We start from the raw sequence: 25,272 nt of genomic DNA on the forward strand, positions 1-25,272 counted from the left end.
ACAGTTGCCTAGGCCCCTGGACTCCAGCCTTCCGACACCAGAGCAGCAAACAAGGCCCCTGGTTTATTGCTGGAGGGGCAGGCTATGTACTGAGGCAGGAGTGGGTCACCCTCAGCCAGCTCTGTGCTCTGTACCACTGCTAGGGTAGCAGCTACCCTGCCAGTGACTCCATGGAAGTCCCTCCTCCTGACTCCCTGGCTCCCAGCTGTCTCTGGCCACCTGCTGCTGTCTGTCACAGGCTACCCCTCTGTCCACTCTCCTGTCTCTCAAGCCCAGCTCGGAGGCTGTAGGGTAAGAGGGGCTGTGGGGAGACCTGGACAGAGGTGTGGGTCCCTAGAGCTTGGTGTGGGAATCTCTGATGTCAGAAGGGTCCCCAGTTTTTGTGACCATCACCCCCTACACACAGAGGTGGGGGCCAGACTCTCTGTGTCTCCTGTGTTTTGGCTCCCTCCCCCGCGTTGAAAACCCTCCAAGATTTTATTTTCCTTTCATTTTTAATTTAATTTAATTTTTTTATTTTTTGGTGTACATGTAGATACTAGGTGCTAACGTAAATGCTGAATTCTAAGGTGCATGTGTGGTCGTCAGACGACAGCCTGAGGAGTCTAGTCTCTCCTTCCAGCTGTGTGGTGTGGGTAAAGGGGGTTGAAGGATTGAATTCAGACGGTTAGTCTAAGCTGCAAGCTCCTTTACCTGCTGAGCCCTCTCGCCAGCCCAGCCTCTCCCTGTTTTCAAAGTGTTTCTGTTTGGGCATGGGGGCACATTAACACTGACAGCCAGAGGCCATGGGGACATCCCCCTTTACCATAGTAAGCTAGGTCTTGTGTTTGGCTTGGACTCAGCACAGCCTCTGGTCTCAGTTTCTCCTTGTGCCCTATGGGAAAGGGGGCAGGAAAGACAGTGGAAAATCCTCAGGACTCATGCACACCCTGCTCCACAGTTGTCATAGTGACTGCTGGGCCAGGCTGCTGGGGCTTCAGCTCACCCCCTTCATGTCAGTGAGACAGTCAGTGCTGGGGGGGTGGGGGGGGAGGGGCTGGGCTGCCAGGCTCACCCCCTGCTGGCTTTAGACACTGGATAAAAATAGTGGATGGCTTCAGAGAACATGAACATGAGCCGGCCCTAGGAGCAGGGTTCCAGCGTGAGCCTTTGGATTTATCACTGTGTGACCTTGACTGGGCCCTGAGCCTCTCTGAACCACAGCTTTGTGTCTTGCAATGCTGGTGGAGTCTTCCAGTGGCTGGGCTGTGAGGGAGGGGAGCGTGTGTGCGGAGAGCATGTAAGGGTTTAAGTTTCTCCAATAAAGACAGAGACCACGTCCTGTCTCCATCTCCATCTTCCAGTCTCTATGACGACCAGAGGCTTGGAGGACCTGGATGGGGGCCTGGGCAGCTGCCTCCCCACTGATGATCTCCTGTTCCTAGAGGAGACCTCAGGCCGGCGGCCAGACAGCAAGGCTCGAGGTACAGTGACTGAGGAGCACCTGGCAGCTCAGCTTTGGAGGCCAGATCTGGACTGGAATTCATGATGAGACATACTATGTGTCTCTGTCTCAGCCCCATGTTCCTTGTCATGTGGAAGCTGTGCTCACTTATCTCCTGGCAGAGTCGGGGAGGAGATGGCACCGGATCGGTCAGGGTGGTGAATAGCCCACTGTTTGTCTTCCTGTTTTACCTACAGGGACATCCAGGCCGGCTGACTCCAGCAGCTGGACCCATGTGAGTAGTGAGTAGCTGTGTCCCTGGGAAGTTGGGACGGCTGAGAAAAGAAATGGTTTTCTCTGGTTCTCTTCTCCCCTGATATCCTCTCTCTCTCTCTCTCTCTCTCTCTCTCTCTCTCTCTCTCTCTCTCTCTCCTTTTCTTTGAGTTAGGGGTCTCATATAGCCCAGGCTGTCCTCAAATTCAAACGTCAAGGATGACCCTGAACTCTGAGCCTCCTGCCTCTCCTTCCTGAGGCCTGGGTCTTGCCACCAAGCCTGGTTTCTGTGACACAGGGTTGGAGCCCAGCTTCCCGCACGCTGGGCAAGCTATGACTCCACATTCCTTTAAAATCTTCTCCTCATTTTTATTTTATGTCTATGGATGCTTATTTTTATTTAATTCTTATTTTGTGTTTTGCCTGCACACACGTGTTCCTCATGCTAGAGGAGGTCAGAAGCGGACGTCTGATCTATAGCTGGAGTCACAGGTGGTTGTGAGCCTCCATGTGGGTGCTGGGGATTGAACCTGAGTCCTCTGCGGGAGCAGCTGGTGCTGTAACCGCTGAGCTGCCTCTCCAGCCTCTGTGTATTCTCTGTATACATATGTGTGTATATATATAATTATTTGTGTGTGGTGAACACATGCACAGCGTGGGATCAGATGACAAATCTCCAGGCTGTTTTCTCCTGCCAGGTGAGGGGGGGGGTCCAACTCTACCTGTCAGGTTTGTGGGCAGCGCAGTCACCCCACTGAGTGTTTGGCTGGGCTCCTCCTTTTTGATTTTTAGAGACAGAGTCTCACTATGAAGGTCAGGGTGGCAATCAACTCCAAGCAACCCCCCTGACTCACCCTCCTGAGGGTTGGGATAACAGAATGGAGTCTCTACAACTCATTTGTAAGGAGGTGGTGGTCCACAGGACATCTGGACTGACAGTCCTGTGGACTGTCTCCCGATGCCCTACAGGTCCTTCAGGATCCAGTTCCTGCTGGCGCTGGGGATGCCGGGCTGAAGAAGATGGAAAAGGAGCTTGCTGGCAGGGAGGGCACAACAACCAGCAAAGCTGGAACAAGTAGGTTTGCTCAGGAGAGGGTGAGGAGGTGGGTGTGGTCTGCACCCTGGGACGGGGTAGGAACCACAGGCGATAGGCGGATCCATTCTTGTCCCTCAGGCCCCCGGAGCGTTCCTGCGCGTAAGAAGCAGCAGGTTGCACCTCCCCTGCAGCCGCCCCCGCCGCCGCCTCCAAGCGACAATGACCTGCCCTGGGGAGATCTGACGCTCAACAAGTGCCTGGTGCTGGCCTCGCTGGTGGCCCTGCTGGGCTCGGCTCTCCAGCTATGTCAGGGTGAGCTCCACAGGGCAGGGACTCCACAGGGATTGGGGCATTCCCTCCAGCCTTGCCCTGGGCTGTGACTCTACTGTTCCTACAAACCTTCCGCTCAACTGTCCCTTCCTCTATTCCCAGAATAGCTTGTCCCCCAGCCTGTGAGGCCCAAGGTCACACCTAGCTCCTAGCTTTATGGTGTCTACGTTAAGTTTTCACAAGCAAGCCTGGTTTCCAGATGTTCTGGGCTTGTCATTCATTCATTCATTCACTCATTCACTCATTTTGAGACAGTCTCACTATGTACCCCTAGCTGGCTGGAACTCAACATTATATCGCAGGCTGGCCTCAAACTTAGAGAGCTGTCTCTTCCTCCCGAACGCTGGAATGTATGCCACCACCAGTCGGACAAAACGCTCACGGCCTCAACCTCTCTATGTAGCTCAGGATGGTCTCCTGACCCTCCCTGCTTTGACCTTCCAAGATCTAGGATGGCAGGAGTAGACCTTGGGCCCTGGCTTTTTGTTTTCAGTCAAGAGCTCACTTCACAAAGGCACAGGGCTAGCCTGCGTCTGGTGGTAATCCTAGTGTCTCCGCATTCCTCCAGCTGGGATGACAGACATACATGGCTGAGCCTGGCGCAGAGGATCGCCCCCACCTTATGGCTAGTCTGGGGAATGGCCACTCCACAGAGAAAAAAAGAGAGTTCTCTAGGTTGGGGTACCCCAGCAGAGTTCTGGGGTTGAGGGCAAGGAAGAGGTAGGTGGCTGTACCCATTCCTCCGGCTCAGACTGCCTACCTTTCAGACGCAGTGGCTGGGGAGTCCGTGGCTGCCCCACAGCAGTGGGTCTCGCCCAGCTCTCCACCCAAGAAGCCAGCGGCAGCGGTAAGCCTTCCTTTCAGTGATTTCACCTGATGGGGCTGCTCACCAACGGAGGAGGCTGGGCCTGTGTGCACAGACTCCAGGACCCCACTTTGTCTCTTGGCAGCCTAAGCCTCCAGTTTTGGTGCCCCCACCCGGGCCTCCTCAGCCGAAGCCTGGGCCACCAGCACCCCAGGCACGGATGCAGAATGAGCCTGAGCTTCCCGGGAGGCCTGAGGCTACAGAAACCCAGGTAGAACCTGGAGAGTCCATCTCGGAAGCCTCTGGGGAGGAGCGCGCACCGATTGGGGACCAAGGGTCCCAGGAGAAGCCACGGAAAGAGAAGCCAAGGAAAGGGGAAAAACTGAAGAAGGAGAAGCCGAGAAGAGAAAAGCCGAAGAGGGAGAAGCCACAGGTCACTAGGGAGCCCCGCCAATCACTGCCACGGCGCTGGGAGGCGCGGGAAGGAGGCCATCGGCCATGGAGGCGGGACTCCAGGGTCCTCGAGCTTGGGAAGCTTCAAGCCTGGGCTCCCCGGCGACGGCACGACCGTGATGACCGGCCCAGACAGAAGCCCCGTGGAGGAAAGGGGCGTGACTGATCCTGCCCCTCTCCCAGTAGCACCAGCCAATAAAGGCCGTGCTGTGACAGCCACATTGTCTGCTCCTTTGTGCTTGGACCCTAAGGTTCAAAGAGATGGGGACAGGGCGGATGAGATAGTGGAGTGGGGAAAGGCGCTTGCTGCCAAGGCCAACCGCCTGAGTTCGATCCCGGGACCCACACCGTGGAGGGAGCGCATGCACTCAGTTCTGCTTTTCTGACCTCCACTGCGACTGCACAAGCATGTGCAACCAGGCCTGGCTTAAAATCCTGATTCTCTTGTCTCCGCCCCCAGAGCGCTGGGAGGACGAGTGTGCACACTACACTTGGCTTTTGTTTTGCTTGTAAAGATCTGAATCTGTGTTTGTTGGGATGTGCGAGTGTCCTCTGCTGCTGAGCCGTTTCTCTGGCTCCATTGTTTTTTGAGAGAGCTTTGCTCTGTAATTCAGGCTGACTTGAAGCATTTCTTCTGCTTCAGCTTCCTTCGGGGCCCGGCACCTCTCTCTCCCCACCACACATACAAATTAACTAATTTAGAAAGTTACAGGGGCCAGGAGTTTAATCCTAGCACTGGGGAGGCAGAGACAAGAGGATCTCTGAGTTCAAGGCCAGCCTGGTCCACACAGAGAGATCCTGTCTTGAATACAGAAAAGTGGTAGGGACAGAGCGCTCACCCACGGGGGAGTAAGGGGGTGGGTGGGAAGGACTTAAGCTTTGCATGTTAGAAGGGAGGTTGACAGGAGTTCCCTCCACTCACAGACACCCCAGCTGAGTGTTTGCTGATCTTTATTGGGGCGCTGACTTGGGGGGGGGAGGGCGTCACCGGCAGCCGCACTCGGTGGCCACCATGTTGGGCACGTGGTGCGCGCTGATGCGCTCCTCGGACAAGCTGATGAGTAGCTTGCCCGCGTAGGCAGTGGGCACGCAGCAGGGCAGGCGCCCCAGGGCGGCCCCGCGTGCCTGCATTTTTAGCAACAGCACCACGTGGTTCCCGTAGCGCGGGTTGCGGTCGGACTGCGGCCACGCGCAGGCGCCTTGGCAGTTGTTGGCTTGGTAGGTCTCCGGGATGAGCACCGAACGCTCTGCGCGTAGGTCCACGCTCAGCTCGCGCAGTGCGCATGGCCCATCTGTCCCTGTCCCCGCGCTGCGCCCCGCCCTACCGCGCCCTTCCCGCCCACGCCACTCGGCACGCAAGCCCTGAAGCGCCTTCAGCAACAGCAGCGCGCGCAGCGGGTCCCCGGCGCTGCGAGAGTCGTTGGGGCACAGCGCCAGCAGGCGCGACAGCAGCGGGGGAGCTGTGGGTGGCAGGCCCGGGAGGTCCCGCAGCTCCGAGGCTGCCGCCTGAAGCTCCACCGCTACCCTGCGTGCCAGGCCCGCTGCCCAGGGAGCAGAAGCGGGGCCGTGCAGTGGCATAGGTTCCCCCACGGTGGCCGCAGCGGGTGACAGCAGCAGTAACAGGGGTTCCTCCCCATCGAGCAGGCGCCCCAGTGCTGTGGGGTCTGACAGGTTGACCAGGCCCTGTGGGAAGCTGGCCAGCGCACTAGGGTCCAGGGCCAGACGTGTGTTCGAGTTCCGAGTCAGAGGTCCCCGCAGAGCACGTACCAAGCGAGTGAGGGTCTCTAGGAAGGGGTCTGCGCTATGTGGCAGGTCCTCGGGCTCAAGGGACAGCCTAGAATAGAAGGAAGTGGGCCAGTTGTGAGCACAAGAGGCTGCGGTGGACCCTTTATCCCCCGCAACGTCCCAGCTCCTCCTCCGTCCCTGCACGCACCCGGGCTGCGGGAAAGGCAAGGTGTCCAGCTGGCCATGTGCTGGCTGTGGTGACGGCCCAGCGGGTGGCAGCAGCACCAGGGTGGGAGTCATCCGCGTGAAACACCGGGAATCAGAGCCAAACAGAAAAGCCTGCAGCTGAGCGATGCTCAGGGTGGCACCTGTAGAGGGTGGGCACTTGCTGGCTGAGGGCGAGGTCTAAGCGCAGCCTCCTTCCACATTGTCCCCTCCCCTCTGCCAGGACCTACCTTCTCTGCTCGGTTGAAGGGTTAGGGAGAGGCCCGAGCCGCTCCAGGCCCCCGCTGGGAAGTCCATGGTCAGCACCAAATAGCGGGTGTCCCGAGTAGGGCAGAGGTTCTGTGGACACAGGGACTCAGTCGGCTGGACTGGGGAAGATGGTCAGGGTACAGGCACCACCCCGCCATACTGCCGATAGACTCCCAGGTGTACCCCCAGGAACCCTCCCATTTGGCACAACCTCTTCCCCAACCCTCAACCAGAGGGCTGTTGGGATGGGCCCATGCCAGTCTCTGGTACCTGTGTGCCCTGCAGTCCAGCCCCGGTGACTGTGACATGGGGGCCTGGTCCAGGGTATAGCACTAACAGGGCCTGCTCCCAGCGGCTGGCTCCCCCAGGTGGAGGCTCTTGGAACTTCAGCAAGAGCTTGGGCTCCCATATCACTGTGGGCAAATATTGGTGACAGCTGAATCTCTGAGGCCATTAGCTTCTATCCCTCAAAGCCTGTCCTACAGAGTCCCTCAGCTGGACTCTAATTGGGGGCCTTCTAAGGCCATGTAGGCCTGAGGGACCCTGATCCAAGGTGTGAAGACCTTGCTTGTAGGGACACCGCAGGTCTGCTTTGTAGTCAGCCTGTCGGTGAAGGTGTGACCACTGGGGTGTGTTCTGCCATCTTGTATACTACAGCTCCCGCAAGGGTGTACAAGGTTCTGCCTGACAATCAAGCAAGCCCCCTCCCCCCCCCCGGCCCCTGTGCCCCCTCCAGCTTCTGCCCAAGCACTGGGGGCCTCAGGTAGTCCCAAGGCAGCAGGGGCACTGAGACAGTCCATCACATACCTTCAGCCAGATGTAGGACTAGCAACTGCTGTTCCCCCGTCTGCCCTAGCCAGGCCCCAAGGCGCTGCAAGGCAGGCAGGGTAGCCTGAGAGTCAGTACTGCAGACTCCGAAAGTGGTCAGGTCTTGGGGTCCCCAGCGAGACTCCTGGACAGCCTCCAGGAAGGCATGCTCATAGCTGTCCAGGCCCCCCACTACCCTTAGGGAAGCTCTGGTTGTGTTCCCCTCCCCTCTCACTGTCACCAGGCACAAAGGCTCAGGGGAGCCGCTGGAAGGCCAGAGTCCATCTTCAAAGAAGATAAGGCCCCTGGTGTTGGTGGCCAGCTCTTCAGCCATCTCAGCCTGTGACACAGTCCCCATGGTCACCAGCAGCAGCGCCAGTGGAGAGAGGCATGGCCCCCGCATGGTGATACAACAAGGTCTGGGTGGCCCTGCTTATATGTAAGGCTGAGCCAGAGTGCTTGGGAGGACACCCCTATCAACTCCAGAGGTGACCTTGGGGGACAGTTCCTGGCGCTCTGCATGCCCAGCAGGTGGGAGGTGGCTGTCTCAAAGGGCTTTCTGTCCTCAGAGCCGGGCCCACAACTACAGAGTTTGGAGCTGTCCTTGAGTAGCTCCCATCTGCCTGGGGAGCCCACCTGGAGGACCCCCAGGGTCACCATGTCTTCAACAGAGACAAGCAATGCCCACCCATCCCCACTACTAAACCACACTGCAGACAGGGAGACGTGGGGGAGACTTTAATAGGCTCAGGGCAGGGCAAAATAGAAAACCTTCCAAGGACTGGCCATGGGAAAAGACCACACAGACCACAGATGCTGGGGGCGGGGGGAGAACTTCTAGTTGCCTGGGGGAGGGGGAGGCATGTTCCCAGGGCCATCTGAGGGGAGTGGGGGCCTTAACATGGGGGGCATAGGAGCAGGGTGCACCCCAGGATTTGAGGGGTGAACCCCTGGAGGCTGAGGGTGGACCCCCGGGGCAGCTGGGTGGACTCCAGGAGGAGGCTGGGGGTGCACCCCTGGTGCCTGAGGGTGGATCCCAGGGGCTGGGGGATGCACACCAGGGGCTTGAGGGTGGACTGCAGGAGCCGGTGGGTGTACCCCTGGAGCCTGAGGATGAACTCCAGCTGATGGAGGAGGGTGGACCCCTGGAGCTGGTGGGTGGACTCCTGGAGCTGGTGGGTGGACCCCTGGTGCTGGTGGGTGCACTCCAGGGGCTGGTGGGTGCACTCCAGGGGCTGGTGGGTGCACTCCAGGGGCTGGTGGGTGCACTCCAGGGGCTGGGGGATGGACCCCAGGAGCTGGGGGATGGACCCCAGATGTTGGTGGATGGACCACTGGTGTTGGAGGATGGACCCCAGGAGCTGGGGGATGGACCCCAGATGTTGGTGGATGGACCACTGGTGCTGGGGGGTGCACCCCTGGAGCTGGGGGGGGCATCTGGGGAGGTCCAGGGGGAACAGAGGGAGCAGGCCCAGTGGGGGGCATAGGAGGGAGAGGCAGGCCACCAGGTGGAGGTGGCGGCAAGGCATCAGGGAGTGGGGGACGAGGAGGCAGTCCATTCATGAGTGGGGGCGGGGGCCGCTTGACACCTGGGGGTCCTGCTGGGAGGCTGGGAGGGGCGGGAGGCTTCTCCATCTTAAAGTGGAACTGTAGAAAAAACTATAGGGGGAGGGTCAGTGACTGGAGCAGGGCCATGGGGGTTGGGGAGGAAACCCATACAAGGCCTGTGGAACCTCACCTGCTTGGTCTCTCGGTTCCAGTGGGTCCAAAACTTGCCCTCAGCCTTGTCAATCTCCCGGCTCGGCACCTAGGGAGGGAGTCAGAGGCTGCAGCACCCCAAAGAGGGGCTGGGATAGACAGACAGCCGAATCGACCAGCCCGCTCTGCCCTGCAGGGCCTCACCTTAAAGGCAATGGTCTCATACGGCTCAGCAGCCATGAGCAGGTACTGCCAGCGGCGGTCCGGGGGCTCGATCCTCTGCTCGTAGGCAGACATGAAGCGGTGGCGAGGCATGATGCCCTCTGCAATCTCAGGGTAGTCAATCTGGGGAGCACGCACAGCAGTGTTGGCACCAGCACCACCAGCACACCAGGACCACGGTGTGTCTGGTCCATCCCTGACTGGTCCCACCTCACCTGGAACAGCAGGCTCTGCTGGCCCATCTCCGTGTCCCTCTGCTTGGTCACTGCAACAGAGGGGATGGGGTCGTCACGTGCTGTGTGTATACACAGGAGCAAGGTCCCTCAACACAAGGCCTGGCTTCTCTGCCCTGAGGCCACATGGCCAGGACATAAGGTGAGGGATGCCCCACCCAGCACTCTGTGCAGGGCAGCAGCCAAAGTCTCAGAGAGCAGGGCAGGGAAGCGCTGTGCCCTGTCCTCCTGGGACCCTGCTGCCAAAGGGAACTCTTGGCAACTTGGTTCCCTGGGTTCCTGCTGGCCACAAGACTGGTTTTCTGGCCAGACCAGGACACTCAGGGGCCTCTAGGAGCAGTGACTGCAACAGCCTGCCTCCCCCTCCTGCTCTGGAAGTGGGGATGGTGCTTATCAGCACCTGGGAGCTTTTGGCAACACTAAGGGAATGGTTACTCTAAGGACAGAAAGAAGGCGACAGTGTGTCTGGTGCCAGGGCCCAGGGTTCATTCATGCCGCAGCCCACAGCCGTGGGCAGGCCAACACACACACACACACACACACACACACACACCCACCTTTGTAGCCAGGGCGGCCAATCTTCACAAACTTCTTCACCTCCACCTTGACCTTCTCTGGTGCAGGCTGGGCAGGGGCTTCTTTGGCTTCCTTGGCAGCACGCCGGGCCCTGTAAACAGACACAGGTGCTTGGCCCCTCTGCCAGCCACCAAGGCCGAGCACCCAGGAGCCAGAGCCGCTGCTCTTGGAGTCGAAGGAGAGGACTGAGCGGCTCAGTCCTGGGGTACATCAAGCAGGGCAGAACAGGTGAGAATCCTGGCACCACTGCTCTCCTTACCCCTTGGCCATCTGCTCTATACTGAGTCAGTAAGGCTAAAACACGAGGTGGGGGTAGGGGGTCAAGAATATAGATGCAGGCGGCCTCTCCCCTCCCCACCCCCCACCATTCATCCAGCCCACATGACCATCTCCCTCATGAGTAGCAGTGTTGTGGTCCTGGGGTACCAGGGATTTAGGGGCTCACAAGTTAGTCTGATGTTTCTTCCCTTGGGTATGGGCCAGGTAGCTCCCCTGCGGAGAGAAAGGAGACATGCCACTGAAGGTAAGGAGGGCAGGACTGGGACCTGCAGATCAACCATAACGGTAGTATAGTTGAGGCCTGGAGCTTGGTGGAACATGGGAGTCTGCAGAGCATCACAGTGGCGATGGCTGCACGTGAGAGACCCGTGACTCACATTGCCCCCACCCCTCCCTAGAAACCCCTCAGTAGTTTAGAGCAACCGCCATCTTCCGTGCTGAGCCCACCACCAGAGGCATGCGGCCCAGGACACTACTCAGCACCGCCCACTGTCAACACGGCCAGACAGGTTCCACCCACAGCTCATCAGTCTGCTCCTCCAGAGACGAGCAGGGAAACAAATCCCAGAGTGCTCTCCCCCTCAGAAGATGGGACAATAGCTACACACACCCCTGAACCCCCAAAGTGCAGAAGCAATTCTGCTGCTGGCTGCCGTCCATTACTGTTTGTGAGGGCATTCACAGAGCAAACAGTCAAAGAAAAAGAATAAAGGGTAGCTGGTGTCCAGCCAACAAGTGCTGTTATGTTAGAGGGCCAGCCGGGGACACAGGCAAGAGCATCAGTACAGGGCCAGCCAGCTCTACACACTGGGCTCCAGGCTAGTCAGTGCTGCACAGGGAGCCCCCGCCTCAAGGACTGACCTGGGATGAAGTTCACTGCTTACCCAGCATGGCTAAGCCCTAGGCTGAGCTCTGATCTCCAGAGCTGGGAAAAACTGGAATTCAATGAAACCAGACCAATACTGAGTGAGCAGTTGGCTCTGGGTGGCAGGTCCAAGGCCTACCGGTGTCACCTCACCAGTGTAGAAGAGTGGAGAGAAAGGAGGGGCGGATACCTCATTGTTATGCAGAGTCAGACAGAGTTTGCACTCATAGGATCCCAGGTGGTTCTTCATAAAATATGGGTCCTGGGAGTGAATAAATGTACCATTAGACCACAAAGCCTGGCCCCATGAACAAGGAACTGAGGTGTGGTGACAGCTCTGTGGGTGTGGGAACTCTGTCCTCCCCCCTACCCACCCCCACCTCCCACCTTGTTGATGTCTATGGTTTCCAGGGCCAGTTGCCGCAGGCGCTCTCTCCGGTCCCGGTTGCTCTCTGAGGAGGAGGCCACGCCCCCACTCCCAGTTTTGCCTCCAGGTCGGTGCTGGAAGTCCATGATGCAGGCACGGGTGCTTTAGGGGACAGGAAGAAACCTGGGGGAGCAAGGACAACTAAGGCTCAGAACACTGTAGATGATGCTAGGACCACAGGGTGGCCCAGCAGTCAGGTCACTCTTCCTCTGAACTCCTGAGCCTCCCAAGTGCTGTGACCACAGCTGAGCCACCTCCCGATGTAACTGATTATTCAGAGAGGTTCTCTATGGAGCCATGGCTACCTTAGAATCGTACACAGATCAGGCTGGCCTCTGCCTGCCTTTGCAGGCATTAAGGGACACACCCCTCCTCCACCTGACACATGGCATATGGAACGCTCCGGACCAAGGGTCCCGACTTTGAGGCTCGGCCAAAGCCCCCAGCAGTGTCATCTGACGGCAGAACACGTCAGACACTCAGTGTCTGCCCAGCCCTTGGTTTAAACCTACAGGTAAACCCAGAGCCAGCACCCAGGACACAAGTGGAGGCAGTTCTTATCATCATTGCCAGAGTCTCCTACAGCACAAGGGGCTCTGCAAATGTGACCAAGAACCTTGAGGGCCAGGTACCTAGTTAACTACAATATCACCAGAGTATGCCCGAGGCAGACAGGACACTGACATCACTGGCTGTGAAGGAGGAAGAGGCCAGAAGGCAAAGGATACAGGATGCTCTAGATGCTGACAGGGATGGGTGAGAGATGAAAGTGGTGGGGCAGGCCCAGCCTGTTGGATGTTTCATGCTCTGCCACACAAGGACTGAAGAGAGCATTGTCTACATCTTCCAAAGCTGCCTGGAGACCCACTCTCAGAGATGAAGTTGGCCAGACACAAGAGCAGAGTCTAAGAGTGGTACCAGCAGCAGGGTAGGAAACCACTTCAACGTCTGGCAAAGACAACTTCCAAGAACACAGGACTTTGTGGCTGGCCTTCCCAGGGAGACTGGGTACCCGTCCAGCCCCAGGGTGCAACTCAAGGGTGGAGCATTTGTCCAGCACAAGGTCCCCTAGGAGTGCTTGAGGTTGAGTGTGTACAGGTATCCACTGCAAAAATGCAATTCATCAGCTTTGGAGGGAAAACAAACAAGAGGACAAAACTGGCCTGGGCGAGCACCCTGCTTGGCTCCGTGGATGACGCACAAATTCTGCACCCTCAGCACCGAGCTACCTCCTCGGCCCACCAACAGTTCCCAACCTCAGGAAGCGAAGAAAACGTGGGGCGCCGCGGTATACACCTTTCATCCCAGCTCCTTATCTTAGAGGTCAAGGTAGGAAGATGGTTGGGTTAGAGTTAGAGACCAAACGGGACTGTGCAGTGACATCCTGGCTCAAATAAAAGGGTGCTGGGAAGGCTAGCAAGATGACTTGGTGCGGATCACAAGCAGCAGAAACTCCAGCTCCAGGGAATCGGACATCCTTTTCTGGACTCGATGGGTACCAACCATACTCACACACAGACACGCATAAAGCAACAAGTTCTTAAAAAAAAAAAAAAAAAACACGGGGAAAGGATTCGAACACCAGCATTTAGCTGCTTCTAGCTGCAACGCGACCACCACAGCGCACTGCACCTTCACACTGTCAGCCAAAATAAACCCTTGCTTCCTTAAAACAAATCAAACCGGCCCAGTGTGGCGGCTCACGCTGCAAACCCCAGGACGCGGGAGGCAGAGGCATGGGAATGTGTGTGAGCTCGAAGCCGGCCTAGTCCACAGTTCCAGGTCTGAAATAAATGGAAAGTTGTTCTGAATGAATGAATAAATGGAAAGTTGTGCTGAATGGCGTCACAGGACGAATGGATGGGAGGCGTGCGACCCCACGGGCTCCCGTGGAGGCTCTGGTTAAGGTAATGGTCTGAGCCGGCCTGGTCCAAGGACAGATCGCTTTTACGTGCATATACCGTTATCTTTTAATCCCAGCAGCGGACCTGGTCCGGTGGGCAGGAGCAGAGGTCGCCGGGGCTCCGACTAACGAAGAGGGAAACTGAGGCAACCAAGGAGGCCAAAAGACACCCCAAGATCCCCAACCACCCCGGAGACCGCGGGCGCGCCACAGAAATCTGCGATCACGCCACGACCCAACGGGCCTCGCGAGAGCGCGCCCTCCGGAGGAAAGAGGGCGGCCACCGCCCCTCCCCGCCACGCCCCCGCGCTCTCGTTCCCACTCTCAAGCCCCACAGACGGGGCAGCCGCCACCGACAAACCGTGTAGCTCCTTACCAACACCTAGGCCTTGTTACCCGGGTTTAATCTCCCCCGAAGGCCGCGATTTCGCCGTGCGCATGCGCACGGCCGACTAAAGCAATCCTTTCCGGGAGCAAATAAGGCGGAGTTTCACGTGTGCGCATGCCCAGCGGATAAAGTCCTCCGTCCGGAGGCGGGAGAAAAAGGAGCGCCCGGACACGGAGTGCGCGTGCGCACTGCGCTGTCCACAAGTCTCGCTCCGCCCTAAGTCTGTGGCGCTGACTATCGCGACAGGACGAAAGCATTAGGGTTCACCGTCCCGAGGAGGAGCCTCACTTATTTTGGGGTGCTATGAGTCTAACCCTACACCTTACGTTTAGTGTGTCTGACGGCTATGTAAGGACGGGCGATCTCCTTCCCGTCCGACTCCGCGTTCAACTGAGCCGACCCACAAACTAGGGCCAAGCAACAAGCCCCACCACGCGCAGGCGCAGCAGCCCTGTAGGGACTTCCGAGGTCGTTCCCTGAGACTTTTGTGGCGCTGGCTGCGGCTTCTGGGAGGACGGCGGCCGGGAGGCAGGGCGCGTTTTGGTTCGCGAGGATCCGGGCGTCGAGATGCGGTACAACGAGAAAGAGTTGCAGGCGCTGTCCCGGCAGCCGGCAGAGATGGCCGCCGAGCTGGGCATGCGAGGCCCCAAAAAGGGCAGCGGTGAGCCGGTCGGGGCCGCGTCTGGGGCACTTGGGCGGGCCGGCGCGGTTCCTGGGTGGGCGGATGAGAAGAGTTCCCGTACTGACACCGCCCTGTGCCTGCAGTGGCCAAGAGGCGGCTGGTGAAGCTGGTGGTCAACTTCCTTTTTTACTTCCGCCCGGACGAGGCCGAGGTAGGGGCGTGGGGGGCGCGGGGGACCCGCGCGGCCCGGAGGCTGGCGCTCATGGCCGTGTCTCGCGCAGCCCCTCGGAGCCCTGTTGCTGGAGCGCTGCAGAGTGGCCCAGGAAGAGCCGGGTGGCTTCTCTATCAGTAAGTGCTCTCTGGTCCCCACCGTTTCCACTCCGGACTCTGCTCCACGCATCCGATCCTTTTCCTTAGGAGCCTCTGTTTGTCCTGGATCCCTCGTCCGCTGGTGGCCCAGGACTGGCCCAGCTGTCACTCAGTGTCCACTGGGTCTGGTTCTCGTCTTAGTTTCTTCCCCGACCCTCTGCCCATTCCCAGCTGAGAGAGGTGCAGTCTGCGAACTTGGTGTGTATAGCAGAAACAGTCTCTGCCGCCGTCTCTGCCACGGGCAGGGTGCGGACAGGGCTTTAAGTGACACCTGTCTCAGCTTTCTCCCCTGGCGAAATCTTTACAGTACCTTGTAGAGATCTGGCCATCATGTCATCCATACCTCTATCATCTCCATCTGTCCCCATTTTCTGCTTCTTGCGCATGTGCACACGTTTTGAGTGTGAGTATGCCAGGCCAGAGAAAAACTTGTGGTTGGTTCTCATCTTCCACTACGGAGGTCTCCAACATAAAACGCTGGTCAGCAGGCTTGGCAACAGGCGCCTGCCTGCTTTGGTCACTTCACGGTCCTACCTGGGACTCATTTTTAAGCTATACTGACTGGCCAGCAAGCCCTAGGAACCCTTCCTTCTCTTCAGCACTGAGGTTACAGGTGCATTCCTTCTACTCCTTGACATGGATGCTGGGGCTTGAACTAGGTCCTCATGCTTACATGACAGGCTCTTGACCGACTGAGCCATCTCTCACATCCTATTTCCATTCAGTTTAGGGCCTACCCTAATGACCTTACATTCACCAGTTCCATTGGCAGCTTCCTATTGGGTCCCTTATTTGTGGGTCCAAGGGTCAGGAGTTTGGAGGACAAAGCCAGCCAGTGACAGGCAGAAGATGGCTTGGCTTGGTGTTAGAACAAGAGAAGGTGCAGTTTGAAACCCTAGTGAGAGGAAGCTGGGACTTGTGGCCAGTAAGGTGTAGACCAACTGGACACTGACCAGAGGTGACGCCTTTCCTTTAACCTTTTCCAGGCTTCGTGGAAGACCTCAGCAGGAAATACCACTTCGAATGCTGTAGCCAAGAGCAGTGTCAGGAGTGGATGGAGGCTCTGCAGCGGGCCAGGTGGGGCTGTGGGGACTGCTGGGAGCTGGGTGGGACCATGAGGGATGTGACCAGTAAGCCCAGCCCTTTTCTCCAGCTATGAATACATGCGGCGGAGCCTCGTCTTCTACAGGAATGAGATCAGGAAGATGACTGGCAAGGTGTGTGGGGCTGGAGGGGATGGGGCAGCTTTCCCTGGCCTTGCTTACAGCCACCATGCACCCCACAGGATCCCCTGGAGCAGTTTGGCATCTCCGAGGAGGCCAGGTTCCAGCTGAATAGCCTGCCTAAGGATGGACGGACTGCTTGTATTGGCTCCCAGTTAGATGTGTTGGACTGACCCTCTCTGGGCCCCTGGCTACCCTGGGAAGCTTTTTTTTTTTTTAAATAGGTTTAAATACATCTGTTCAAAGGTCCAGAGGAGGTGGGCAGGGTCTGTGGTCCTCGTTCTCCATGCCATCTCCCCTTGAGTATGTACATCCAGGGACTGATGTACAGCTCCCCTGTCCATTGCCAGATGAATGTACAATGCTAGTTAACACTGTGAACCCCATTCCTGCTGATAGAGCAGGCCATGGTTGCCCGCGTTCAGTGCTGAGCCCACTCTTCAATAAAGGTACCTCTTTTTTGAGCCACATTGGAGTGAGTAGGGAAGAGAAGGAGGGGGATACAGGCTGGTGGGCACTTAGAAACCAGAGGGAAGAGGATCTCTGAGTTCCAGAAAAGCCAGGGCTATATAGAGAAACCCTGTCTGGAAAAACAAACCCAGGAAAGCTGGGCTGGTGGCACACACAGAAGTGCAGATGTAGGCAGAATTGGGGGGGGGGGGGGGGGGGGGGGGGGGGGGGGGGGGGAAGACAAGCTCACGGTGTGCCTGGTCCTGGGCTTGGAGTGTGTGTGTGTGTGTATACATATAAGTGGGTGTGGTAGGTGGCCCTGACAGGGAGAGGCAGGCAGTGTTCTGCCCAGGCGGTAAGGGACATACAAACCCCGGCTTTCTAAACACTATCAAGGAGTCTTGACTCAGTCAGGATTGGATTCTAAGGCAAAGAGGGAATTCATCAGCGTCTCTGTGAGCCTCGAGATAAGCATGTATGTATGCTGCTCTTCCAGTCAGGTTGGACAGCAACGAACTGGCAAAGAAAGACTGGCACTGAGAACTGGCTCAAGTGAAAACGGCTTTATTTATTATACTGTGTCTAGAGGCAGCAACAATGAGTGAGATGCCTTGGGGCAACCAAGGGGAGAGAACAATGCACCCGTTAAGTACAGAGGTCATTACAAGACAGAGCGATGCTGCATCAAGTTACACACAGGCCAGGCTGTCAAAAAAGCTGTGTAGGTTGAGGGTAGGAACTGGGAGGTGTGTCCCGTCTGGGCTAGCGTGGGAGTGGTGGTCCCGGTCTGTAGGGCTTTCTATCAGTTCCTGAGCTCAAAGCCCTGCAGCAACCTTGGGTTGGAGTGGCAAGGACGACTGAGGCAGCCTTACCCTGTACTAGGACCATCAGTCACAGGGTGCCTGGGGCCACCATGCACCATGGTCAGTTTACTATGGGTTCCGGTTTCATATGGGCTCAAGAGAGGACTTGCAGCTGTGCCTGGAGCACCTGTGGCCCACTGGGCCATGAACATGCAGTGTCTGTCCCCTAACACTCAAGTAAGGTGGAGGCAGCGCCCTCTGGAGCAGCAGCTGCCAGGGTGGTGGGCGGGCGGGCGGTGTGTACAGTGTTCACTCGGGGTTTGTTCCAGGCCTGGGATCTGCTAGCTTTTGTTTAGGCCACCCTGTTCTGCAGCACCTTAGTTAGCTGTGGTGCACAGAAACAGGCCTGCCAAACATGAGCACCATCGCAGGGTGGGAAGGGGGTGGGAGAGGACACCAGCACCGTCTTCACAACTGCTTTGGGAAGTGGGTTGGAGTTGGGCAACATGACCTCTCCCCTCATAGCCCACCAACCCACGACTGGAAGTGACCAACATTGAGGGCAGTCAGGACGGCCTCAGAGTTAAAGTAGCCCTGACTTCTGCAGTCACTCCCAGCGCACCTATCCCCAGGGCCAGGAAGCAACTCCTAGACACAGGCAGGCGGTGCCCATAGTGACCAGAGGCCCCGGGCAGCCCAGCACATCTGGGCCGCACTCCTGCAGGGTCCCTGGCCAGTGCCATTCTTTTCTTTGTTGTGCATTTGAATAAATAAAAGTATTTTTCCTCCTCCTCACTTTCCTTTAAAGTTCACTGTGCATTATACAATCTAAAAATAAATGCAGTCAAGTCTATGAAATTTATAAATCTCCATCAAATCTCTATAAAATACTGTCACTGATCATGTGACTCTCTTATACACAGATGCCAGGGGACCCACATTGGGCCAGCCCCACATCACCTGACCAGCATGCCCCGAGCCAGAAAAGCAAAGAAATACAAAGTAAATGCACTTGTCACAGGAGCCACCGAGCCCTGCAGAGGTGACCCTCACCTGTCAGCACCACTCATCAGCCCAGCTGGAGCCCCCGTCCTGCCCCTGCCCAGTCTGCACCCACTGCAAAGGCATGCCCGAAGCCACAGGGTTAATAGTGGGGTGTTCACAGTGACAGCAGGCAAGTTCTGAGGAGGGGGACCTGAAAGTCAGCCCCCATCGGGCATGCCAGGCGTGCCTTTGGTGTCAGAACAAGGTGTTGGGGGCACATCTGAGAACTGTTTGGCCACAGTCCACGTTTGGGGCAGCACCCAGGGCAGAGGTGGAGATGGGCAGGCATGGGCTTGCTGGTGAGATAGCACCAGGACGGAGTCAGGAGTCCTTGTGGTGGCCAGCCCAGCAGGCCAAGTCTTTATATTATTCTCTCTCACAGACACTTAGACGTCTCAAGAGGTTGCCTTGGACGACTTTGATGGAATAAAGTAAGTCAGAATTGCTTATACTTTAAAAAAAAAAAAAAGATAAATACTTTATCTAAAACTATTGACAGTACAAACTGGACCAGTCCAGCACCTCCTGCGGTGCCGCCGATTCACAGTGGCTCCATGTCCGGCTCCGCCGGCCTGGCAGGCAGCAGGCTTGGTCCACACCGTCCTTGCATAGGTCGTGGCTGAGGTAGTAGAAGTCCTAATTACCTGCAGGGAGGAGGGGCATAGGTTAGGTGTATTCAATACGCCTGCCTCAGCTGAGCTGCCCAGCAGAACACAAGGGCATAGGGGGGCATTCCTGGCAGGCGCTGGTGGGCCCAGCCCCTCCAGGTCTGCCTCGCTGAGTACTCAAGAGTAGGTCAGCTGGAGAGGTCTAGTCCTAGGACCTCCAGATGGTGACAGCCAGGTTGCCCTCTCTGCCCAGGCTCCTGCCACCACACAGTCATACCCAATGGCTCTTCTTCACTTACAGGGCTGAGAGCCAGGCAGGGTCTCACAGCCTCTGTTCAGGAGAGGTAGGTGGGACTCCCTGTTCCTTAAGCCCCAACTCTGAGCTCAAGGATGCCATTCTACCCCAGGCAGCTTTCTGCCTATCTACAGCCTAGAACCTCACCCACGGACTACCCCTTATTTCTTCTGCACAGGTGAACTTGAGGGTGGAGGCTGAAGCAAAAAATGCAACCCCATCATTATGAACTGCTATGGGCCAGGAGCCTCATGGTTTGAGTGCAGGCTGCCCTTAGCTCTCTCTGGTCTAGCACACTTGAGTCTCACGGCTTCGCCGTCCTGGCTCTCGGTGGCTGGCCCTGCCCAGGCCGGCACTCTAGCATACGCTGGCCCTGCCTGTCTCCATTAGCCTCCCATCTCCACCACTCAGGACCCCAGGCATCTGCCGAGCCCTGCCAGCCGTCTTCTGGGCAAGAGGAAGGACGGTTTGGCTCTAGCCTTACCTTACAGAACATGAACGGCTAGCTAAGCAAGGTCTTTATCGAGGCTTAACCCCCGAAAGGTGCGCGGCATAAGGAGGCGGCATGCCAAGGGAAACCCACACAGCAGATGGCCCCGAGGTGCTGGCCTGTGGGGCGGCGGGCGCGGCCTGCGCCAGGGCCAGCCGGGGCAGGGGCTGGTGGTGCACCGTGAAGGAGGGGCGGGAGACCTTGTGTGGGAGGGAGGCGAGCTTGACAGATAGAGAGGCATTAGCAGGCTGCAGAGAGGCGGCAGAGGAGGGGGGTAAGAAAGCGTTGTTAGCCGGGAGGGAGGCCAGGCTCTGCAGAAGCACTGGCTCAGGGTTAGAAGCCAGCAGCGCAGGTGGAGGAGGCAAGGCGACGTTAGGAGGAGGGGGTGCATGGAGGACAGGTGGCCCCGCAGGGGGCCGGCCAAGATGCTGAGGAGGAAGTAGGGGAGGTGGAGGGGGCGGCCGAGTCTCGACCGAAGCCGCGGCCTGAAAGGAAGAAGCCGAGGTGCTGGCCGCCGCCTGCAGCGGGCTCAGGCCCAGTGTGGCACTGCTACACACAGCCCCGCTGCCGACACCAGCTCCAAACGGGTGAGCAGAGGCGGAGGGCACCGCGTGGGTAAAGACACCTGTAAACAGGAGAGAAAAAGCAGCTTCAACAGGCGGCATGGTCCGGGCGGGCGGAGCAAGAGGAGCACAGCCGCCAGCAGGGAGAAGCAGAAGACAGCGTGACTCCGGTCCAAGCGCAGGCACAAGCAGCAAGCAGCGGGCTCAGTGTGGGACACTTACCTGCCAGGCCGAGGCCCTGCCCCTCGGGCCCACCTGCCCGCCCCTGCCCAGCCAGCACCGCACCACGCCTGGCCTGTGGCCCAGGCTCCGCTCCACCCTGCGCCTGTGCAGTCCGAGCAGGCCCTCCTGGACTCATTTCGCACCAGGCCCACTTCCGCGGACCAGCCATGAGGCATGTGGGCGGTCACCTCAACCAGGGGAGGCCCCAGAAGAAAGGACTGCCCTAGTTAAGTGCACCGTGGTCTTCTGAAAACAAGAGGCATGTGTTATGAGGCTAGCCAGCAGTCTCCTCCTCCTCGCGTCCCAGCCGGGGGCTGCCAGGAGCTTGCACGGATGCATGTGAGGCTTTAGCCCTCGAGAGCTAGAGCTCGGAAGGAACCTCTAAGTGGCTGGTGAGGGACTGAGTGAGCTCCTGGACTGGGGCCAGAAGTCCTCAGAAGTCGGCCCTTCCTTGCCTACCTCCAACGGCTCCGCCGGCCACCCCAGAGGAGAAGCTGCCCATGGTGTGTGAGTTGGTCAGTCGGGTCGCAGTAGAGGACACGTGCACCAGGCCTGCAGCAGCCGGCACAGTGCTGAACAAGGACTGCAGCACAGAGGAGCCGGCCACAGAACCCAGACTGGCCTGTAGGGACATGGGGCCCAGAGTAAACTGGGGCCCAGGGGTGAAGGTGCTCAGGAAAGGCCGGGGAGCCTGGGCAGCGGGTGTCGCACTGCCCGCAGAGGAAGCCACAGTTACAAGACCAGGGCCACCAAGGAGGCCACCTGGAGGCACGGCTGCAGCGGAGATGAAGAGGTTGTGGCCGCCCTTGAAGTCCAGCTCGCGGTCTCGGCCTTTGCTGGCCCTGCTGCCATGGGGCAGTGAGGCCTTGTCCGAGGGCCCGCACAGGGCCAGGCTCTCTCCTGACTCCTTGCTTGTACTGCCCTCACCCTTCAGGCTGCCCAGGCCCTCCGGCTGCCGCCTGCTGAGGAAGGGGTTGGCCTCGGTGGCACTGTCCTTGCCTCTCTGGGATGGGAAGCTCAGGGAAGCACTCAGGCCAGTGACGTCAGGGCCCTTGTGGGAGAGGGAAGCACCGTCGTTGAAGCTGTGTAAACCGAGGTCTGCAGCAAGGCCTCCGCTGAAGGCCAGGCCGTTGGGAGGGTTGGTGCCAGGGCTTGGGCCCTCGGCTGCACCCAGAGAGCTGGCAAAGCTTTTCCTTGGGTGGGTGGGGAGCTTGGCCTCAGCAGCAGGTTCCTCCAGGGATGGCCGGAAAGAGAACAGGGGGCTGTGGCTCAGGGCAGAGCCAGCCTGCAGCGGACTGTCCACGGCCTTGACCAAGCCGAGGTCGGAGATGGGTGAGAAGGTGGACTTCCATTTGCTGCTGTTGACAGGCTCGCTCGAGGGGACTGACTTCCTTCCCACCAAGCCGCCACCTGAAGGGAGAAGTCAGTGACCATGAGCAGAGCCTGGGCTGCTGCTTCCCCAGGTGAAGGAGGAGGCTGTGCCTCTACAGGGCTGACATGCAGGGACACTGAGAGATGTGAGGAACTCTTCAGAGGCGCAACATGAGACTGCTGCTGCTAACAATATGAAGGCCTGGGGTCCTGCCCTCCTGACTGCATCCATGTAAGATGAAGGCCTGTGGTCCTGCCCTCCTGACTGTACCCATGTAAGATGAAGGCCTGTGGTCCTGCCCTCCTGACTGCATCCATGTAAGATGAAGGCCTGTGGTCCTGCCCTCCTGACTGCATCCATGTAAGATGCAGCCCTGAGCAGAAAGAACACAGGACTCCCCCCCCACCCCCCCTTTCAGGCTCCAGGCAGAGAGCAAAAAACTCACCATTTTCCAGTGTCTTCGGGGGAGATTTGCTTTCTAAAGAGATTGTTGCAATTTTTCTCTCAATTCTGTGCAAAGAAAATGGTCATTTAGGTGAGTCTGTGTGCTGAGAGAGCATCTGAGGACCCTCAGGTAATGGAGGGTCCAAAGGCCCACAGGCCCCACGTGGAAGGACCCCTGAACAGAGCCAGAGTAAGTCTGGGCAGCTGACAGTACCAGGTCTGTGTATGAACCCATGGTGGTGAGGACCCTAGACGGCCCAGCTGGGCTGTGGCACATGACAAAGGTACACGGGGACAGCTGTGTGTCTCAAGCATGGCAACCTGTAAGAGCTTGCTGTCCCAAGCCCTGCTGAACTTGGAGCTTAATGCAACAGAGGCACAGCTCAAAGGCAGGCAGCACATCTGCTCCACAATGCTCTACAATGGTGTACTCGGAGGGTCAGTATGAATGTTAGAGCCCTGGGAATATGACACTGGGTGGCAATCTTAGCCCTGGTGTCAAAGTCAAAGCATGACCGAAATTCACATATGCAGCAGGAACTCCACTCTGACACTCAGAAGGTGGCAGACGGGACCTCATCAATGCTCAACTGGACTGCAGGGCAGCACAGTGTAGGTGGGAGGGGAGCATATATTGGCTCAGGCACAAGCAGAGTATCCAGAGGGCCTCAGAGGCGTGCAGGCCCCCATCCCCCATTCCCCAAGAAAAGCAAAGGTGACGCCCAGCCCAGTAAGAACACTGCCCGGGTCATGGAGGTCAGGGTAGAAAAGCTGGTGACAGAGCTAGCACCTGGTCCAAGACTGTCACCCTGCTGAGCTGCCAACCTGGGGCTTACCGGGCACTGCTGGGCTCATCCTCAGAGCCTGGCTCCTCATCTGAGGTCAGTGGCGAGTAGTGAGCCCCATTAGTTGGTCCCAGGGGCCGCTCCTTCCTGAGCACCGGAGGCTGGTCATGGTCCTGGTAGGGAGTGGGGGAGCTCTTCAGGGAGCTCTCAGGGGATGAGATGGCTGTGATCTCCAGGGGCTGGTTGATGTTGCTGACCTGTGGGGCCAGGGGAGGGCAGATGAGCCACATGCCCAGGCTAGGGTCTTGGGGACCTTGTGAAAGTACAAGTAGGGAAAGGAGGGAGCCAGCCCACCAGCCACTGTCTCTGCCACCCGCCCACCCCTAGCTGCTTTGTCTGTGGATCTGTCTCGCTGGACTGCAGCCCCACAACCCACATGAGTGGTGCTTGCCCACCCTGCCCTACAGGTCCTGCACTTACCATGGAGTTGAGATTAAGAGGAGACCCCGAGGACTGTGTAAAGAGGCCAGCAACAGTTGGCAGAGCCCGGCGCTTGGGGGACACGCCCGTGCTGAGGCTAGGTGTCCCAGCTGACGCACGCTTCCTTCTGCTGCGTTTGCGACTATCCTGCCCGTGGCTCTGTACACAGTCCCCACGGGTGCCAGAGGTCAAGGGGCTGTGCCTGGTGGAAGGTGACTGCTTGGAGCTGGCACCAGCTGAAATGCTGAACACGATCCTCCTCTTAGCTTCACTCTCCGGGTCTGAGAAGGCAGGATCAGAAGGCAGATCCCCTTTGCTGGTGTCTGGCAGCGAGCCCTGGGTGGTCACACTCAGGCGGGGACTGGCTGTGAGTTGGTGGGCAGGAGAGGCAGGGCCCGAATTGCGGGGCTGCGACAGGAGAGGTGGGTGTTGTGGTGGTGTGCTGCGAGACCCCATGGTGGCAAAGAGGCTGCTGGGGCCGGAGGACTCATCAAAAACAGCAGATTCCATTCCAGAGGCCAAAGGTGCTGGGCTGCTGGCCAGGGCCCCACTGATGGCCACCGAACCAGCATAAAAACCTATCAATGAAGATATCAGTTTCTTAAGGAAGGCAAGAAAGCCAAGCATACTGGTGGGAGTGATGAGGACACCACATCCTAAGAGGGACAGCCTGAGGTCAGGAACAGATCTCTAGAAAAAGACCTGGAGGCTATAAAACTCTGAGGCTGGCCTCAAGAGCACCAGCAGGTGTGGGTGGGCCAGACTCAAAGAGGCGGCAGCCTCCTGACTTTAGTCACCTGCAAACACCAGGGCCTACAGAGTGCTACCCCTACTGTGAGCATCTGAATCTTCAAGGACTGGCTGAGCCCAGGACAAGACAGCTTTAAGGAAATGGTCCAGACCTTAAGCATCCCCCAGGAAAAGGTGCCTGTCCTGCCCTAGCCCAAAACAAGTCAGCAAAGGACAGCTATATACTAGTCCCTCCACTGTCCCCAAACAGGATCCTGGGCTCAGAACCTCAGGGCTACCTGCTGTGTGCCCTCAGTTCATATTTCTGTCTCACAATGGCATCTCTTCCCCAGGGACCATGGCAGCTAGCCGGGAGAAGCCCCAATGGGGTGAGGGTACAAAGATCACCTGTGGGCGCCACAGCAAGGCTCCTGCTTCCTGTTGCAGCACCCCCTGTGCCAATCTGCTTCTCAAGTGTGGATGAGGAGTCCCGGGGCTGTGGCACAGGGCTGGGAGTGCTCCTCTGCAAAAGAGAACCCACCTGGTGAGTGCAGGGGTAAGTGCAGCAGGCCCGACAGGAGGCAGTGGGGGAGAAGGGCTGAGGGAAGGGGAGGCCACAGAGGACAGAGCTGTGCTCAGCTCAGGAGTCCAAGCTGAAAGGCCAGGTCACATTTAGTTAACAAGTGAGACAGGGATAAGATGGTCCCAAACCAAGGCTAGACACAACTACATGTTCAGTTCAATCTGACCTGGGACAGACAAGACACTGCTGCAGGCACTGTCCGCCCAGCCCAGCCTCTGGGAACAACAGGCCACCCGTCCCTGATGTCAGCTGTCAGAAACAACAGCTCGGGAC

General features: G+C 58.1%; 5 protein-coding genes across 8 annotated transcripts in view; 2 read left to right on the forward strand and 3 right to left on the reverse strand.

The window, feature by feature from the left end:
* Positions 1 to 203: 203 nt before the first annotated feature.
* Positions 204 to 4,539, forward strand: Jsrp1 (junctional sarcoplasmic reticulum protein 1). The gene is made up of 7 exons (XM_076919380.1): positions 204 to 291; positions 1,344 to 1,463; positions 1,681 to 1,718; positions 2,666 to 2,771; positions 2,871 to 3,044; positions 3,830 to 3,909; positions 4,013 to 4,539. The coding sequence occupies exons 2-7, from the start codon at positions 1,349 to 1,351 to the stop codon at positions 4,484 to 4,486; spliced, it is 987 nt and encodes a 328-aa protein (XP_076775495.1). The 5' UTR covers positions 204 to 291; positions 1,344 to 1,348; the 3' UTR covers positions 4,487 to 4,539.
* A 732-nt stretch (positions 4,540 to 5,271) lies between these two features.
* On the reverse strand, positions 5,272 to 7,920 carry Amh (anti-Mullerian hormone). Its single transcript, XM_076919381.1, has 5 exons — positions 7,327 to 7,920; positions 6,790 to 6,932; positions 6,501 to 6,609; positions 6,254 to 6,413; positions 5,272 to 6,154 (listed from the first exon to the last, which is right to left on the reverse strand). The coding sequence occupies exons 1-5, from the start codon at positions 7,727 to 7,729 to the stop codon at positions 5,305 to 5,307; spliced, it is 1,665 nt and encodes a 554-aa protein (XP_076775496.1). The 5' UTR covers positions 7,730 to 7,920; the 3' UTR covers positions 5,272 to 5,304.
* A 129-nt stretch (positions 7,921 to 8,049) lies between these two features.
* Positions 8,050 to 14,381, reverse strand: Sf3a2 (splicing factor 3a subunit 2). Of its 4 annotated transcripts, none has more exons than XM_076919384.1 (9): positions 14,244 to 14,381; positions 11,587 to 11,749; positions 11,390 to 11,461; positions 10,501 to 10,547; positions 10,037 to 10,146; positions 9,462 to 9,511; positions 9,229 to 9,369; positions 9,065 to 9,133; positions 8,050 to 8,985 (listed from the first exon to the last, which is right to left on the reverse strand). In XM_076919384.1, the coding sequence occupies exons 2-9, from the start codon at positions 11,710 to 11,712 to the stop codon at positions 8,164 to 8,166; spliced, it is 1,437 nt and encodes a 478-aa protein (XP_076775499.1). In that variant the 5' UTR covers positions 11,713 to 11,749; positions 14,244 to 14,381; the 3' UTR covers positions 8,050 to 8,163. The 4 variants fall into 4 exon arrangements, with proteins under 4 accessions (XP_076775499.1, XP_076775497.1, XP_076775500.1 ...); XM_076919382.1 differs by lacking the exon at positions 14,244 to 14,381 and adding an exon at positions 13,906 to 14,099; XM_076919385.1 differs by lacking the exon at positions 14,244 to 14,381 and adding an exon at positions 13,615 to 13,892.
* Positions 14,382 to 14,428: 47 nt separating this feature from the next.
* Positions 14,429 to 16,599, forward strand: Plekhj1 (pleckstrin homology domain containing J1). Its single transcript, XM_076919386.1, has 6 exons — positions 14,429 to 14,578; positions 14,683 to 14,750; positions 14,821 to 14,887; positions 15,895 to 15,985; positions 16,062 to 16,125; positions 16,194 to 16,599. Exons 1-6 carry the CDS (start codon positions 14,485 to 14,487, stop codon positions 16,302 to 16,304), a joined length of 495 nt encoding a protein of 164 aa, XP_076775501.1. The 5' UTR covers positions 14,429 to 14,484; the 3' UTR covers positions 16,305 to 16,599.
* A 530-nt stretch (positions 16,600 to 17,129) lies between these two features.
* Dot1l (DOT1 like histone lysine methyltransferase) overlaps positions 17,130 to 25,272 on the reverse strand; it is a 50,887-nt gene continuing 42,744 nt past the window's right edge. Inside the window, exons 23-28 of the mRNA XM_076919387.1 lie at positions 24,825 to 24,939; positions 23,688 to 24,265; positions 23,259 to 23,464; positions 22,424 to 22,488; positions 21,066 to 22,016; positions 17,130 to 20,446 (exon numbers count right to left, since the gene is read on the reverse strand). Coding sequence (XP_076775502.1) covers positions 19,851 to 20,446; positions 21,066 to 22,016; positions 22,424 to 22,488; positions 23,259 to 23,464; positions 23,688 to 24,265; positions 24,825 to 24,939 — 2,511 coding nt within the window. The 3' untranslated portion in view covers positions 17,130 to 19,850. The remainder of the gene's footprint in view (positions 20,447 to 21,065; positions 22,017 to 22,423; positions 22,489 to 23,258; positions 23,465 to 23,687; positions 24,266 to 24,824; positions 24,940 to 25,272) is intronic.

This window comes from Arvicanthis niloticus, chromosome 22, assembly GCF_011762505.2.
Source record: "Arvicanthis niloticus isolate mArvNil1 chromosome 22, mArvNil1.pat.X, whole genome shotgun sequence".
Classification (NCBI taxonomy): Eukaryota; Metazoa; Chordata; class Mammalia; order Rodentia; family Muridae; genus Arvicanthis; species Arvicanthis niloticus.

Coding starts and splice junctions, on each gene's coding strand:
- Jsrp1 (XM_076919380.1), top strand. CDS start 1,349: ATGACGACCAGAGGCTTGGAGGACCTGGATGGGGGCCTGGGCAGCTGC. Junction 1,464..1,680: donor GCCAGACAGCAAGGCTCGAG/GTACAGTGACTG, acceptor TTTTACCTACAG/GGACATCCAGGCCGGCTGAC. Junction 2,772..2,870: donor AACCAGCAAAGCTGGAACAA/GTAGGTTTGCTC, acceptor CTTGTCCCTCAG/GCCCCCGGAGCGTTCCTGCG.
- Plekhj1 (XM_076919386.1), top strand. CDS start 14,485: ATGCGGTACAACGAGAAAGAGTTGCAGGCGCTGTCCCGGCAGCCGGCA. Junction 14,751..14,820: donor TCCGCCCGGACGAGGCCGAG/GTAGGGGCGTGG, acceptor TGTCTCGCGCAG/CCCCTCGGAGCCCTGTTGCT. Junction 14,888..15,894: donor GCCGGGTGGCTTCTCTATCA/GTAAGTGCTCTC, acceptor AACCTTTTCCAG/GCTTCGTGGAAGACCTCAGC.
- Amh (XM_076919381.1), bottom strand. CDS start 7,729: ATGCGGGGGCCATGCCTCTCTCCACTGGCGCTGCTGCTGGTGACCATG. Junction 6,933..7,326: donor AGTCCTACATCTGGCTGAAG/GTATGTGATGGA, acceptor ATTTGCCCACAG/TGATATGGGAGCCCAAGCTC. Junction 6,414..6,500: donor CCTTCAACCGAGCAGAGAAG/GTAGGTCCTGGC, acceptor CACCCTCTACAG/GTGCCACCCTGAGCATCGCT.
- Sf3a2 (XM_076919384.1), bottom strand. CDS start 11,712: ATGGACTTCCAGCACCGACCTGGAGGCAAAACTGGGAGTGGGGGCGTG. Junction 11,462..11,586: donor AAACCATAGACATCAACAAG/GTGGGAGGTGGG, acceptor ATTCACTCCCAG/GACCCATATTTTATGAAGAA. Junction 9,134..9,228: donor ATGAGACCATTGCCTTTAAG/GTGAGGCCCTGC, acceptor CTCCCTCCCTAG/GTGCCGAGCCGGGAGATTGA.